This window comes from Silurus meridionalis, chromosome 16 (assembly GCF_014805685.1).
Source record: "Silurus meridionalis isolate SWU-2019-XX chromosome 16, ASM1480568v1, whole genome shotgun sequence".
Lineage (NCBI taxonomy): Eukaryota > Metazoa > Chordata > Actinopteri > Siluriformes > Siluridae > Silurus > Silurus meridionalis.
In genome coordinates, this window is record NC_060899.1 from 8,251,903 (window position 1) to 8,270,157 (window position 18,255).

Below are 18,255 nucleotides of genomic sequence, written 5' to 3' on the forward strand. Positions count from 1 at the left end.
GTCTCTCTATTACTCCTACACACATGCCCACTCTGTCTTATCAGCCTCTTTCTTGCTGCTTTGCCAATTTAGGGATTTGAACGGAGTAGTTTCGGGGTGCATTTAGTGTTTGTATGTGTATAGAAGCAGTAATTAAAGGATTACAAATTTAAACGATTATCTTTTGGCCAGGGCTCAACATGCAACTCGTGAGGTCTTGGACCAGCGGTTAGGGGAAAGTTTCTGAAATATATGGACAGGCGTGTAATGTGGTATGAGAGTTCTGGCATAGTGAATGAATGAACAAAGAACAAAAAGTGTGTCAGTGATATGCTAAAACATGCAAGATGTGATTAATAACTGGTAAATCTATGATTATTAGTTCAACCTTGATAGCTAGTAAATTTAAACATTTTCTTTTTTATTGAGGATTTAAGAACAGTAACAATGAAATCCTAGAAATCGGAGGGTCACTCCTCGATCAGTGATTAAAACACACACACACACACACACACACACACACACACACACACACACACACACACACACATTTTTAGATCAGCACTGGGGCTTTAACAAGACGTACTCAGACTACGGTTATCCCCCATTTATCGCGGTGGTTACGCTCCAAAAACCGCCTGCTATAAATGAAAAACTGCGATAAACGGACACCACCCCAAAAATGTTTTTTTTTTTGTATACAGTACTGTTATAAAATATTACTTCATTTTATGATGAATAATTATACTTTTACTAATAAATTATTATTTTCAACATGGACCTCCATAAAAAACAATTCGCTATAAGTTTTCTGGTCTATCGTGCTCTCCGCTCCTGCTTATTTCGGACTGTTTTACATTCCTGGCTTGTTGTTTGGAGCGTATTTGATCCAAGACACTGCTCCTGTCTCTCTTTGTTCATATTTGGTGATTCTTACCTTCTCTATCCTCTCAGTCTGCCTACTGAATCTCTCCATTAAACAGGGATGTGCTGGAACAGGTTCTGGCCATATCAAGCACAAACAGAGGGAATGCAATAAATATAGTACAAGTACAATGTTATTGGTGTAATTTGGAATTGCTTGACATAAATGTGAATTTGGAAAGTGGTTTTAGTCCCTAATGGATTTGTAAAAAATGTCATTGAAAAAATGTTGTTTTTTAAAGATGATTTAAATGTAGAAATGTGTTTCAGTGCATTTTTATAGATTGGGTTTACTTTCTTACTTTCTTTTTCTTTTTCCCTCTCTCTCTCTCTCTCTCTCTCTCACACATACTCACACACAGGGAATTGGGTTAAAGGGGATGGGGGGGAGGTCAGACAGCACTCTGTCTACTCACATCCTATTACCAGCAGAACCACTGGCCACCTTTCAGCCTGGCTGTTCCACATGCATAATGCTTCTACAGGATTTAAAGCTGCCTTTCACAGCACCCATCTCATCAGCCCCTGTTCTCTCTCTCTCTCACACACACAAACACAAACTTACACACACACACTTTTCTTCATGTGCATATTTGCTATAAAGAGTAGCAGGAGCAGTCATATGGACAAACTCTTAGACTGCCCACGGCATCTCTGAATAACCCGCTTGCGCATTCCACAATAGAACATTGATCTCAAGTGTTGCCGCTAAGTAACCATCTAAGTTCTTAGTCTTGTGATTAGACATGTGCTCTGAACCCCTAGTTCATCTGAGTGGAGATCATATCTATAATGCTGGATAGAAATAGTGAATTTGCACAACTATCCATCTAACCTGCACGCTATACCAGCAGAGGAGAAATACTGCAGGACTGAATAGTGTGCTGCTTTCTAGAAAATTGTCTTTAAAAAAAAAAAGAAAAAAGGAGCTTGCAGAGATCTTGGGAGAAGGATTGGGGAGAGTATATTGAAGAGAAGAAGGAAACAATTCTTTGTTTTGCCTTTTTAATATTGGGAAAGATCAAGTTCTCTGTAATAGAGCGGGATGCTTGATTGACTTTCCGATCATTAAGAAGTTTGTGATCGTTATTATCGTTATTATTATTTTTATTTCTCATGCTATGTTGTGGCCATATAGATTGGGGTAATCTAGAGTTTGAAAGTCCATAAATATTTTCATCTGGTACCTCATTTTTTAGTGTCTTCTCTTTTCATGACCTGCTACACAATCCAGTTTCCATGCAGCCAGTATGACAAGGGTACAATGTGGTTGTCTGTTTGTTTTCAGCAAGAACTGATTCTAAGCAAGTCTACAAACACGGTATTGTCTATTTACGCCTATCAAACTAAATCTCCTATGAATGCATCCCATGCTGCGTTTTAGCAGGATAATCCATAGTAATCCTGCTCAGTGGAGAACCTACGCACCCTCCATTCACACACGCATATACACACACACACACACACACACACACACACACTCCTGTGGAACGGCTAGAAGTATTGGGAGTGAAGGAATTAGCATCTATCACTGCTCAAACTTGGGTCAGCTCCGCGGAGACCAGGGGAAAAAAAAAAAAAAAACCCTTCAAGCTGTCAGAATGTAGTAGTGGCAAATGAAAAACGACAGGGGCAACTCTGACCACTTTCCAATGCACATAGTCACCCTTGCTTGCACATACACTCTAGACAACCCCTAGCCCTTCTTCATCAGTGTGCACACACAAATTGGCTGCAAGTGCTTGTGACAACTAATGTACATGTACGAAAGGGCAAGGATCGCACAGTAGCATGTTGCAGCGCTACTCGAGCCTAAATAAATACTGCAACATTATTGTAACTTAATCTCTTTGTATCAAATATGTATTGTATATACCATTTGAAGAATGTTGACACGATTTCCTATACTAAGAAAACTATATGCCCTGCGATTAAAGTGCACTTATAATGGAGCATTTAAGAAATTGGGGCAATTCTCCAGGAACACGTGTTTGCAAATGAAACTACGTAATAATGTGTTTGTGTTAGAATAGAGTCAAATTATGTTTTCAGTGCTGCTCAGTGGGCATATCATTATCACATCCTTACATGGTATAACTGTACAGTTTACATGTTTGCACCCTGTATTGTTAAACAGTTTCCTGTTTCAAAACTAAAGCGCGACCTATACAAAATAAATCGGTGCACGTCAGGTTACATGACTGAAATGTTTTGCATACTTTATTTTCAAGGTCTCGTAATGTCCCTGTAGCCTATAATTCCGGCAAACTCCTTTGGACACAAATCGGACAATGTCAGTCGTAGTTTTAATGGTGCTTGGGTTAAAGTTGCTGCATTTTGAGAAGTGCATTAGCAGCAGTCCGAAAGGATGCAGAGGATGAACTGATTAGATTTTGGAATTGATCGAAGTGGGGTCAAGGTCACAGAAAGGTCAAATGTCTGAAATATTTCCTTTATAGCTTCCTCCCCGTGTAAAGTATATTTTAAAGGGATTTCCAGCATACTGGTTAGTAACGCATTACACTAGGTTAAAGGCAAGAATCGAGTTCCAGCTGACAGAGCAAAGTTAAGTAATTTTGGTCTGTGGGTGTATGGGGGAAGAAAAAAAAAAAATTATATATATATATATATATATATATATATATATATATATATATATATATATATATATATATATATATATATAAATAAGTATTTGAACACCCTGCTATTTTGCAAGTTCTCCCACTCAGAAATCATGGAGGGGTCTGAAATTGTCATCGTAGGTGCATGTCCACTGTGAGAGACATAATCTAAAAAAAAAAAATCCAGAAATCACAATATATGATTTTTAAAATATTTATTTGTATGAAATAGCTGCAAATAAGTATTTGAACACCTGTCTATCAGCTAGAATTCTGACCCTCAAAGACCTGTGAGTCTGCCTTTAAAATGTCCACCTCCACTACATTTATTATCCTAAATTAGATGCACCTGTTTGAGGTCGTTAGCTGCATAAAGACATCTGTCCACCCCATACAATCAGTAAGAATCCAACTACTAACATGGCCAAGACCAAAGAGCTGTCCAAAGACACTAGAGACAAAATTGTACACCTCCACAAGGCTGGAAAGGGCTACGGGGAAATTGCCAAGCAGCTTGGTGAAAAAAGGTCCACTGTTGGAGCAATCATTAGAAAATGGAAGAAGCTAAACATGACTGTCAATCTCCTCGGACTGGGGCTCCATGCAAGATCTCACCTCCTGGGGTCTCAATGATCCTAACGATGGTGAGAAATCAGCCCAGAACTACACGGGAGGAGCTGGTCAATGACCTGAAAAGAGCTGGGACCACCGTTTCCAAGGTTACTGTTGGTAATACACTAAGACGTCATGGTTTGAAATCATGCATGGCACGGAAGGTTCCCCTGCTTAAACCAGCACATGTCCAGGCACGTCTTAAGTTTGCCAATGACCATTTGGATGATCCAGAGGAGTCATGGGAGAAAGTCATGTGGTCAGATGAGACCAAAATAGAACTTTTGGGTCATAATTCCACTAAACGTGTTTGGAGGAAGAAGAATGATGAGTACCATCCCAAGAACACCATCCCTACTGTGAAGCATGGAGGTGGTAGCATCATGCTTTGGGGGTGTTTTTCTGCACATGGGACAGGGCGACTGTACTGTATTAAGGAGAGGATGACCGGGGCCATGTATTGCGAGATTTTGGGGAACAACCTCCTTCCCTCAGTTAGAGCATTGAAGATGGGTCGAGGCACACAGCCAGGAACTCCAAGAAGTGTCTCTGTAAGAAGCATATCAAGGTTCTGGTATGGCCTAGCCAGTCTCCAGACCTAAACCCAATAGAGAATCTTTGGAAGGAGCCCAAACTCTGTGTTTCTCAGCGACAGGCCAGAAACCTGACTGATCTAGAGAAGATCTGTGTGGAGGAGTGGGCCAAAATCCCTCCTGCAGTGTGTGCAAACCTGGTGAAAAACTACAGGAAACATTTGTCCTCTGTAATTGCAAACAAAGGCTACTGTACCAAATATTAACATTGACTTTCTCAGGTGTTCAAATACTTATTTGCAGCTGTATCATACAAATAAATAGTTACAAAATCATACATTGTGATTTCTGGATTTTTTTTTTTTTTAGATTATGTCTCTCACAGTGGACATGCACCTCCGATGACAATTTCAGACCCCTCCATGATTTCTAAGTGGGAGAACTTGCAAAATAGCAGGGTGTTCAAATACTTATTCTCCTCACTGTATGTATGTGTATATATATATATATATATATATATATATATATATATATATATATATATATATATATATATATATATATATATATATAATTTTAAGAGCAACTGCTTGGTGGAACAAAAATGAACTAGATTTTTCATGTTTGAGTGGAAATCTTGCCAGTGGTGGCTCAAGGTTTAGGGCTCTGGATTACTGATGGGAAGGTCACAGTCAAGCTGACACTGTTGGGCCCTTTAGCAAGACCCTTAACCCTCTCAGCTCAAGGGGTGCTGTATCATTACTGACTCTACGCTCTGACCCCAGCTTCCTAACAAGCTTCTATATGTGAAAAAAGGTCTTTAAAGTGCTGTAATGACCAATAAAATATCTTCTTTCTTCTCTGTTCTAACTGGTGTACTGTTTCTGCAGTTGTTTTGCTTTTATTTTTGTGAATGATGCCATCAATACTGGAGGGCACAGTACATAGCTGACTGCGAAAGAATTTGTTTGCAACCTAGGCCACATTATCTACATCTCGTAGCCTTTGGAAAGTGTAAAAAAAAATGCCTATGGTAGTAGCTTTCATTGCAGCACTGCTGTTTTCAGTCCCAGTTGACCCTGATCTTTTGTTGTGGGTCTTCACACTGCATGAAGTTTACCATAACATACATAATACATATGGACATAATTGCACTCAAACACCCTGCATACACAACATGCCCTGGAGTAATATGCTCCACACAGAGCATGCATATATGCGTGCACATTTTATTTGCACACGCACACAAAGGCAGGGCGGCCATGCATATATATACTGTACATATGTGTGTGGCAGTCAGTGATGGTGTGTGTGTGTGTGTGTGCGCATGTGGGAGGGTGTTTGAGAATGAGAGCAAATTGAGATGTTACCTGTTTGTGTTACAGACAGAATCACGTGACCCCATTCACATGACCTCCATAATATCGGATGTGTGTGTTTGTATGTGTACACATGGATTTTGTGTGTTTTTCATTGTCTATTTGTGTGGGTTTTTCTTTTTGGTGGTGGTGGTGGGGGGCGTTATTTTTGTTCACACAGCAGGGAAAAAAATCTGGATTTTTGTTCTCAGATTGGAATTATTTTCTCCCCACCCCCACACTGAAGTCTCATTTTCCTTGAGTGTGCAAGGGGCTGTGTCCTGCTTAGAATTTTATGCTGAGCTGTATCTGGAATTAAATTCAGCTCAAATTTGACCATGTTTACCATATACCGTTCAAAGTTAAACAGTTTTGTGAGCTTGTGCAAAGCACGCAAGTTTGTAGTGGCTAATGGAAACTTCCTTCCATTTTGATTCAAAGTATTTATAGTGTTAATATCCCACTGAGCTAAAGTACTGCACAGTTGTGTATTAGTGAGACAGCCATGATTCAGTGCTATCAGTGGATAGTAGTTTTTTTGTTTTTGTTTTTTACTTTAAATTTAATGCTACAACATTTTACTGAGGAATACAAATGTACTGATAATGTCTAAATTAGTATTTAGTTTTACTGACATTTATAAGCATGTTATGAAATTATAATACAAGTGTTTGTCATTGAAGCCACTGTAGAAGTTCTTACGATGCCCTTTTTCCAGATGAGATTGGAAAAAAATGTCTTTACATGAACATTATTTGAAAATAACATTTTATGAAGTAATAAACATTTTTGTAATAAAATTATAGCCAGAAGTGATCCGTTTTTACGGAACTGTAGAAGGTGATGTATATAAGAAACAAGTCCCTGTGTAATTCCATATAGAATTTCATTGTTATAGTTATTTAGCTGCATTATAAAGGCAAAACATTGTAATTTTGTTTGTTTCTGTATATAACTAAATGTGTGAAATTATTTGTTCTCTTTTTAGTTTTTTCGAGTTTTTTTCCTCCTTACATATTACTTATTATATTACATTTAAGAACAGTTATTTAATTAAGTGAAGTCCCAAATTAAAGAAACAAGCCTTTTTATGCTAGATTCACTGAATTTTTTTTTTTTATTGAAGTTTTAGTTTTAGATCGATTTAATTGAAGAAAACCTTTAAAATAAACTTCAGCAAACAACAATTTTAAATTATAATTATATTGGGAAAAAATACTAAGGAATTCTGTTTTCTGTGATCAACATTGCTTACAAAAAATATTGGACATTGAGATGCAAAATATTTATAGACTCACTGAAAGATGCATTTTTTTATTTCTTTTATTCGAATATAATGTTTTATCTTTATTTTTTTTAATAGATCAAATTCCTGCACATGGGCAATTCATTTACTGTTTAATGTCATATTTACACACACACACATATATATATATATATATATATATATATATATATATATATATATATATATATATATATATATATATATATATATATATAAAATTAATATTTAAAGTAATAAAAACTGTGACTGTAAGGAAACTGGAAATATTTTGGAATAATGTATGTACGGAAAGGTTAACATTCTCAGCGATCTGCAATCCTGTGTTTGCCTGGGCCCACATATTTGAACAGTATTATTAGCTCAGAAGTTTCATATCCTCAATGCACTAGTGTGGAACTGAATGGTTTGAATGGAAAATCTAGATCTTTGTGCATACACACAAATGCGCACGCACATGTGGAGAAACTGCTGTCTAGTTTGTATACATGGCAAAGTGGACGTTAATTTATCGTCCCGTAGCTACATTAAAGAAACAATTCCCTTAATTAATGCTTGGCTTTAATCTGTACTGTTAGTTTAAATCAATGTACTCTGACCAGACTACAATGAAACCATTGATTTATACCACGTACAGTATTATACACAATTGCTGTTCCAGATTAAATCATATTGATTAAACGAGTTTAGACAGCATGACATTTGATATATAGTTCATTCTTAAATTAAAGCGCTGTTATTCCAAATACCATCGGCATAAATTACCACTGTATATTTCTTTTATCTAATCAGAATAAAGCAGGGATCGGTGATTTAATAAGCGTATTGTGATTTACTGTATGGTTACAGAAAACGCGTGGCTGAAACAGAGGTGCTCATCTGATCTGAATATGAAGCAGGAGGATTACTTGTGTTTGCTTTGTACTTGTGGGGGGAAAAAAAATAAATTTTAATATCTTGTTGCAGCTGCGTGTGTGTATGAGAGTGTAGGACGTGTTCTGTGTTCATCGTGTTGGCAGCTGGTGGCTGATGCAGTATTCAGCTGTCTGCCCCTCACACTGAATTATGGGTAACGCATTGATTGACTGCCTGTGGACCAACCGCACAACCTGACAACATCCTACTAGACTCAATCAAACGACATGTGGGAGTGTGTGCCGGATTGTTTGGCCGAGTGTGTCCTTGTGCTCTTTAAACACACACCCTTCTGTTTTTTTTTTTTTTCTGTCCTGCCCCCATTGCAGTAAAGACTCCATGAATCAGGGGGACATTCAGAGCAGCATGAATTGCACAGTCAGCTCTCTCTCTCTCTCGCTCTCTCTCTCTCTCTCTCTCATTCTCCTGTTGTTCTCTTGTGCCCTCTGTCTTGCTTTTTCAATCCCAGTCAAGTAATTCATTGTAAAATCTATTTGTTTCCTCAGTTGTTTGGTATATTCATTAAATAATTTTTTTATATATATATATATTACAAATACAGATATGCTACTATTTGCCACTTTTTAGGCCCCTTTACATGTGTATAAACATTGCCACTAGAACAGTACAGCTGCGTGAAAAGGAAGTGCTTTTATTATTTTTTTGGATGAACATCGAGAGATGTTGGGGTGGGTCTCTTTTGTGTGGTCAACTGAAGGTAAAGAGATGGAGGGGGAGGAGGGGAGAAAGGCAAGAGAAAGGAAGCTGCATTCCAGGAGGGGCATAAAAATCTGGGGAGAAAGGAAGAGCAGAGCATGTGTGTAATAAGTGCTCTTTCCGTGTGCAGAAGGAGTGAATGATGGGCAATATTGGCATAGTTCTGTCGGAGGACTCTGCATGAGTTATCGGTACAAAATCCTGCTCCACGGTACGCTAACATTTGCACACAACCACAAACCAAAGCAGAAATTTCCCAGTTCAGCGTTTTAGTACTTAAGAACTTAAGCCTTTTACCTTTCATTTACCTTTTTTCTGATGCATTTTTTATAATTATAACTCAGGATTATGATTATTAGGGATTGTTGTGTTTATTGTTGTTCTTTGGACGTATTTCACGATTAATGACTGCAAAAAAAAAAATCACTTTAAATTGGGCTCTGTGAAAATATCACATGAGTGCCTTCCTAAAATACAATTGTCCTGAACCAAACATTGGAAATTAAAACCGAGTTCTGCACTGCACGTTGGGTAGACAATATAAAAAAACGCAACGAGGTAATGCTAGGAGAGTGAAAATAACCAGCTTGCCCGGTATTCTGTAAATGATCAGCAGTTATAAGCTTTTTGATCAAATGCAATAAATAAAAGAAAAAAACCTGAAACTTGTTCTCCATTGCAGTCCAAGGTAAATAAGGTAGCTAGCTGATAAACTTGCGTTACAATAAAACATTATAAAGAACGCGCCTCGCAAGTCCATGAACACATCTGTGTTTTTTATGTCCACTGTATATTTTAGGGAGACCTAAACAGAGTTTTCTGAGAGTCACTTGATTAGTGTACATACTTTCATAACAATATATACAAGTAGTAAAACTTGTACTCGTATGTCTGAATGATGGTATTAATGGATGTAGCAGTGAGCATCATGTTTACTGATCAATAAATGTTGGTTACCTTTTCCTCTGGTGTAGCTATTAGTCTATTTATTCGTAGCCAGCGCCTGATGGCATCTGAGCACGTGGGAGTAAAGATGAAGCTGTTAGTGCAGTAGAAGCGCAGATTGCATACAGTCTGTCCAAAACCACACCCTATACACGATATGCTGCACATATTTCTTCTCAATTTTGCTATTTTGTGGTCCTTTCTAAAAGCCATTGTGGGGAATATACAGTGTGCCCACGAAATCCTGATGCACCCTGGCGGGAGAGAATAACAGATAATCCACTCTGTTTTCTTTGTTCTGAGTAGTACGTACAATTTCCGACATTGAATGACTTCTCTAAACACTGCTATTGCTCTACTTGACATTTTGTTGTGCACATGGGGGTATTTTAACCAGCAAACTTCGCTTGATGTAGTGTTAATCAAGAAAAATGATCACTCGGTGGTCGGAGCCAGCTTTATGTAGACGAATGGGTGTAGCCATCAGATACTCTCATAGTAAATGACATTTGAAAACAGGTGCTTTATCCTGTTACTTTTGCAGGCATTACATTTTCCATACCCTAAAATCACTTATCATGCGGGATATTTTTTTTCCGACAACCGTACAACAAACACAAAATCCCATCCTCTATTAATACTTTGCAGACACTAACTAGGGCATTGCATGATTTCCTTGTGCACCCTATATATTACACTGCATGGATTGCAAGCCATTTGAAATACATCCATGGAAAAAATCAAACAAAATGATCTCCATTAAACCTGAAGGACTGAACGTAGTGACGAACCGCTTCTGTTCAGCACCAGTTCTTTCTTTCACATCATTTACCTAAAACATATTGTAGCAGCATTCATCCTTATCAAGTCAAAGTTTGGCTGGGCTCATTGTCGTTTCGAACAATTGATCCTTTTTGACGCGAATTCAGTTACTGTTCAGGTCAAGTCAAGAAGCTTTTATTGTCATCTCAACCGTATATAACTGATGCAGTACACAGCGAAGTGACACTGCGTTTCTCCAGAACCCTGGCCCTACATAAAACATCATAGAGCTACATAAAACAGCATAGAGCTACATAACACAACATAGAGCTACATAACAGAACACGGAGATAAAGACTAAAGTAAAGTGTCTGAGCCACATAAAGTGCATCATTTGAAACCTAGTGAACACAAAAGACAGTGAGACAACAGACAATACAAGACAGTGTTGGACAGATACACAAAACACACCAAATAGTGCTGACCAGTAAACCTACTGTGTGTGTTGTACTGTACAATGTGCAAAAGAGAACTATAAACATAAACACAATGTTGTGCAAAACAATTATTCTTATTATCGAGAGGTGCAAAACGGCATGCAAAGAGTTATAATATTATAATATAATATGGGTGGTGCTGTGGACATGGATGTGTATGAAATGAGTATTGAGTGTGTGTGTGGGGTTCATGTTGGAACAGTTCAGCAACACACATTTGAGTATGTGTGTGTTTCAGTTCTGTGTGTTTAGGAGCCTGATGGCTTGAGGGAAAATAAAAACTGTTACTTAGTCTGGATGTGAGGCCTGAATGCGTTGGTACCTTTTTCCTAAAGGTAGGAGAGTGAAGAGTGTGTGTGAGGGGTCTGTGGGGTCGTCCACAATGCAGTTGGCTTTGCGGCTGCAGCGTGTGATGGAAATGTCCGTGATAGAGGGAAGAAAAACTCTTCTTGACAAGCTTCACATTTTATTTCCATATGTATACGTACATGTCATGATTGTAAAATAGATTTGCATAAGTTTGTATTGTAGATTGAAATATGTTTGTTTGTTTATTGCCAATTGTAATTGTTTGTGATGAACCTGATGCAGCTTCACTACTGCCTTTGTCGATCAGTAGATTCAGTGACTTGAGTTACTGAAACTTTACATGTTTTTAACTTCTTTGTCAGTCATGCAACTTAATGACATGCTGGACTGGATCATTGACTGAAATGCTGCAAGTCACTGAATAGTCTGACAAAAACAATGTCTCGTTTGCATGTTTATTTTTTTCCTCTGCAGTAATATTCAGACACCCACATGTCTACAGTGCACAAAATGACTGCAGTATACAGATAAACTGATTTCAACGGTGCTGTTTTTCGAACCGCTCTGTTGTTTTACGCTAGAGTCAATGCAGATAGAGAGTCATTAAAAAGGGAGAGGCATTGATGCACAGGGCTTGGACTAGTGTACACCTGAAATGATCTTTTCATTAGCACCCGATAAGAACATTTTAATGTGTTCAAATAGGATCGAAAAGTTCATTAAACAGTGTAAACACTTCTGCGGCTCGTTTTATATATATATCCGCAACATCAGTCATAGAAAATTATTTTTCCTCTGTACAGTGATTTACATATATTGACACATTTGAAACATTTACATTGCATTCACATGCCCACTTATTTCATAATCAGTGCGGGTTCAGCAAGTGACTGGCAGGAAACAGAAAGGCAGCAGTGATTTAACTGGCACATCTGCACTTCCAAAGCTGACATAAAGAGAGAGATGGGTAGAGGAAAAATGATAGAAGATGAGAGAAACGATGCATTCAACAAATCTGAGCTCCAATGACAGATGCAGACAGTCCCAGCAGTGAAGATGTTCCGACAAACACACTTTCAATACATAAGATAGCAGGCTGTCACAGCTGTCATTAAAACACTCTCTTAAGACACAGCAGTGACTCAGAGATGGCGAAAGAGTGACTGAGGCGCGTGTGTGTGTGTGCGAGAGAAAAATGAAGCGGTTGGGTTAGAGCTGGCAGGCATTTGGCTGCCCTTCCTCTCTACGCACGGCTACTCTTTACAGTCTAATAAATAGGCAATTGCCTTTGCCACACTTATCCCTACTGTCTGTGTGTGTGTGTGTGTGTGTGTGTGTGTGTGTGTGTGTGTGTGTGTGTGTGTGTGTTTGCACCCTCCTCTCCTCTTTTCTGTACCTTTCTGCATCTCACATCTCTTTCTCCACCTCTTTCACCTAGGTCATGTTTTTGTTTACTTTGTTCCCTCCTCACTCTCTCTCCTTTTTTGTCTGTCTGGCCTCATCACTTTTTTCTCGCATCCTCTATATCAACTTCTGCATGTTCTTTTCCTCTTCTTTTCCGTTTCCTCTCTTTCCATCTCAATCCATAACTCTTGAACTTCAACGCCCACCCCCACCCCACACACAAACACTCTGACCTATATCTCTCTCTTTCTCAGTCATTCATTTTGCTTTCCCACCCTCTCCTCTCTCCCTGCACCCTGGCGCTCCACCTCACCCATCCTCCATCTCTCCATCTATACTTGGCTGCCCACACAGCCCTCTCTGTGACATTGACCTCCAGTGGTGCTCTTGCTTTTTTCCTGCTGCTTCTTCACACACACTGGCTTTGTCAGCGTGACAGTGGTGCAAATGAGATGTGAGGCTTGTATGCCATAAACAATAAATATACTTTGAGCTTGTTCGAACACACTATTAAACACCGAAGAATAAGTCTCATTTAGCAGACTTTTATTTAACTTGTGCAAACGCTTTCATAGGCCAAACTGACTTACAGAATCGGATGTTCTTTATTTTAGATGTGAATGTCTTTTAAAGGCAGTTCACGGCACAAACGATTTGCATATGATGATACCTTAAAAACTTAATAAATCAAATTCACTAAACAATATTATGTCTTAATTGACCCATTACTGGACTTTTAAAAATGCCACCTTAGAACAATGTTTACAACAATATATTGCTATATCCGGTGTCCGAGTTGTTTCCTGACATCCTACATAAAATCTGCCACCGGAATTAAGTTTCTTGCCTTTAAGGCCCATTAAAATCTTTGGCAGCAAGATTCTGTTTTGTTTTCAAAGGTTGAGCGGCACATATGACGTTAGAGATGTATGCCAACACACTTCAGGGGTAGTGTTAGCGATTTTTGGGAATAGCACAGTTAAACAATAGTATATTCGATACTGTATTATGTAATACATGTGAAATGTCTTTTTTTTTTTTTTTTTTTTTTTGCCCAGGTTTTCAATTGCATGGTCACATTCACATTTTGACCCCTGACAAACAAGCCAAAGGTAATGGTGGCATAGAACTAATCCCTTGTGACAGAGTGAGACCATCTGAGAGTCTTTTGAGACACTGTTAAACCATGTCTATTCTGTGTGGCTGGACAGTAGTAGTTGTGAGGAGTTAAAGGAAAAACCTACTCAATCATGTGTAATAAAGGTGAACTATAATGACTGTGTTGAAAATCCACAGGGATCATCACACAGAGAACTGAAGGTCTCTGGGGCATTCAGGTGAGGGTATTTACTGCTTCAGGAAATGAGATTGTACATTCCAGTATCCTCGTGCAGGAAGAGCGACAGCAGGACTGGTGTATCAAGATGTCATTAACTAAATCACATCATACAGCCGTACCCTCTGCACTCAACTGTGCGACACGCATACACTTTATTTTTTTCCCCCATCTCACACCTGTACTTTCATAGATTTACTGTATACAGATGGAATGGTTTAGTCCATCACTGCAGTTCAGTGCCCTCTACAGGCAGCATGGTTGCTTTTCTGTTGTACTTTCCAAACTGACAAGAAGAAGCCATAACTGCCATAAGCTTCGATTTAAAGATTGATTTTCATCCCACATTTTATTGTGCATCGTACCCGGAAAATAATTGCTTTTCCAAAACTCTACATTAGCGTAGTGCATATTGCGAATGGGTCTAAAGTGGTGTAATCCATCTTTACAGATGACTCTTCCTCAGAAAGTGGGAGTGGCAACGGCATCCACAGCATGACCCCTCCATCTATGGGTGTGGTTTCTGTGAGTGAAGGTGCAGTGGCCGGACCAGTGACCGGGTCGTATAGTCAGGTTAATGGAAATAGGACAGCTGTGCCACTGGACTTCAGCACGACTTCATCCTCGTCTTCAGAAGAACAGCAGACAGTAAACCTGAGGGAGCGAATGAGTCAGGCCCTGCCCACTGCTGCAGCTATGCTAGCTACGTTCAACCCAGAGCACTCAGAGGAGTTTCGCCGAAAATATCACAAACCTCCACTGGCCTCCGAGCTGCGCCTCGAACGAGAAATCAGGGACTTTGCCAACAAGGTATACACACACACACACACACACACACACACACACATACACACGCACAAATGAATACACACTCATTGCTGTCTTGTTAACAGTCATTACTATACCTAATCTTATTCTCATAAACAGGAAGAAAATATTTTTATCAGGGCTGTCAATCGATTCAAATATTTAATCGCAATTAATCGCATGATTGTCACGAGTTAAATTGTGATTAATTGAAACTTAATCGCACATTTAAAAAAAATTAATTATATACTCTTATCAACATGGGCATAGACAAATATAGATGCTTTATGCAAATATGAGTATGGTTTTACTAATAATAAAAATTGAGCTCAAGACAAAAAATTCTTGTAAATATTCTAAAGCAATTATGGTGTTTTAAGTTATGTAAACGGAGCTTTGCTACATTTTGCATATGATTTTGGTGCTTAATTTGAGACTTGACACATCAGTAAAACAGGTTTAGTGATTTAAAATTATTTGTATTTATATTTTTCTTATAATTTTATTTTATATATCCGAATAAAGAAAGGATGTCATAATTAAACCTTTATTCTTTTAAATGTCTCAATTTTGCCTCTTATATTTATTTCTATTTCAAATATAAAAGCGAAATGCGCTCCATTAATCGCGCGTGAAAAAATTTGTGCCGTCAAAATGAATTTGCTTTAACGCGTTATTGACACGTTCATTTCGACAGCCCTAATTTTTATATTTTCATCTGAGAACCATGTGATTGGAAATACATTTGCGAAGCATTTTTCTCCTTCGCAAACGCCAAAAACACACGTCCTCATACACACAAAGTCCATTGCGGTCTGCAGGTGCCCAGATCATTTGAATGGCTAGTATTGCCAATTCAAGTTTGCTGCATATGAAATGCAGTTTTTACAGATAAGTTATGGTTCATCTCAGGTGCTTTATCAGGAACACTCTTACTATCCAATGCATTAAGTAGTACTTGTCATACATTTCACATTCAAGCCTGCAAATGTTGAATCTTAAACATCCCAAAAATGTATTTGTTGTATGTATAAATGTTGTGTGGTATATAAAAATAAGCAATAATTAAAATACAATTATATGGGGGAATATATGGGTTAAGAACTTTTATCTATTTTTTAATATGTTATGGTACAAAGCAACTTGACATTCTCTTGAGTTGGAGGAATGGAGGGAATAGAGGAAAAAATTTAGTGAGTGAAAATAAAATGATTAAGCATGACTTGATAATGTAGACAGACCTTGAGTTCTTGACTCAGGAAAAAGGAAAAAAAAAGTTGTTGCTTTTTTAAAAGCACCACAGGCGTCAATTAAATGTATGTGTCTATGTGTGTGTAGTCTCCTCAGTATGGTGCAGGAAGCTATGACTCCATAAAAATGGAAATGTGTGCCGAGGACCTGACGGTCAGTCGCTCTCAGGCTGCCGATGACGACGATGACGATCACGATGACCATGACGACAGTGACAAGATTAATGACACCGAGGGAGTGGACCCAGAGAGGCTGAAGGCATTTAATGTGTGTAAATCGTGCATGCACAAGTACATTTTACCGAACGTTTCCGAATCAGCATTACATTCGAACGTGTCCCTCCTTTTGTCTGTTAGATGTTTGTCCGGCTGTTTGTCGACGAGAACCTGGACCGCATGGTGCCCATCTCCAAGCAGCCGAAAGAGAAGATACAGGCCATCATTGAATCCTGCAGTCGCCAGTTCCCGGAGTTCCAGGAGCGTGCACGCAAGCGTATCCGCACCTACCTCAAATCATGCCGGCGCATGAAGAAGAACGGCATGGAGGTACAACTTTATACTGGTGCACACAAATACACAGCTCAATATAAAAAAACGGTAATTTTGTGGTCCTTTTGCCTGTATAATATACTGAAGCAAGCTGAGTGGCTGCTCTTTCTAGCTACCAAATACTGACCTCTTGTGGTCATTATACTAGTTGTTACTGAATATGTTGTTAATTTTTTTGGTGTGATGTAAATTTAATAAAATTATCTTTTCTATTTTATGCACAATGATGGTGCTCCTTGAACGTATTTTTTCACACAATTGCGTGTTGTTTCAGACCCGGCCCACGCCACCACACTTGACCTCAGCAATGGCAGAGAACATTTTAGCTGCTGCTTGTGAGAGTGAGACAAGAAACGCTGCCAAGAGGATGCGGATGGACGTCTACCAAACACACGTCAGTAACAGTTGTGCGTGCGCCTGATAGGAATGGTGACTTTTAAACAGGGTTGTATTAAGATTATGTTGGTATAAATAATTAGAGAAGCCATGAATACGTAGGATATGCAGGACTCAAATATGAGCTAGACAGTCAAATAAATGATGATTCAGTGTTTTACATAGTTGGATATTATAAAGCTTTTGCCTGTTGATCATTGAACTTGCAGGCAATAAAACTATACCCCAGTGAGAGACTGGTTAAATATCTAAAATTACCAGTAAGACACTGATTTGTTTTGGCTAATCAATCTTTGGAAACAAATCAAACTTCTACTGCATCAGCTGTTGTTTAGCTGAATGTTTTTTATTTTGTTGTTCAAAATGTATTGCACAGATGCACCATGCGTCTGTAGATTCGAAAATAAACCCAACATCAAAAGAGCAGCATGTTGTAAGGGAGGGAAAAAAAAATCATTGGATGAGGCAATGATTTCCTTACCCACTATCTGTGGAAATCCTGCCAGCAGGATGAGATCACCCTGGTCTTTAAAGTGTTGCTGGTTCTATGAAACTAGAGACATCAGGATAACTGCTAGCAGTGTCGATTTATGGAGCATGTCTTTCTGTCAACATACAATACTGCTAGGCAAATATAAAAAAAAAGTAATCTGTGCTTTTCTGACTTGGCCATTGTTTATATTGGCATTTTTAAAATAGATTCGGAGTGTAAAACATTTTTTGGATTTAGATATATTTTTGGCTTTCAGCGGGCATACACCTCAGAATGGCTATAGCCAGACTGAGGAGCTTATTTAGAAGCATCAGATCCACAGAGACTTTTAATCACCACTGGCAGAAGACCCTGCCAGTGAATTGAAGGTTTATGACTAATGGGAGAAACTGTCTGGTTGGCTCTGTGACGACACATTCTGTCAGCATTTGACATACAAGGTATGAAGCCATAATTACTGGCCTGTTCTACAATGATTGAAATGGAGAAATGAGGGGGAAAGCATTGACAGGGGATAGCTCCATAGCTCTAATTAGTCATTTGAGTTATGATGGATGAAA

At 38.6% G+C, this 18,255-nt stretch overlaps 1 protein-coding gene across 4 annotated transcripts in view; it reads left to right on the top strand.

Moving 5' to 3' along the window:
• The window catches only part of nol4lb (nucleolar protein 4-like b), a 94,652-nt gene that overhangs the window by 74,765 nt on the left and 1,632 nt on the right, over nt 1-18,255 (top strand). For all 4 annotated transcript variants that reach the window (XM_046869336.1, XM_046869337.1, XM_046869338.1 and 1 more), the window contains 4 exons: nt 14,652-15,010; nt 16,346-16,525; nt 16,615-16,803; nt 17,081-17,200. In XM_046869336.1, coding sequence (XP_046725292.1) covers nt 14,652-15,010; nt 16,346-16,525; nt 16,615-16,803; nt 17,081-17,200 — 848 coding nt within the window. The remainder of the gene's footprint in view (nt 1-14,651; nt 15,011-16,345; nt 16,526-16,614; nt 16,804-17,080; nt 17,201-18,255) is intronic.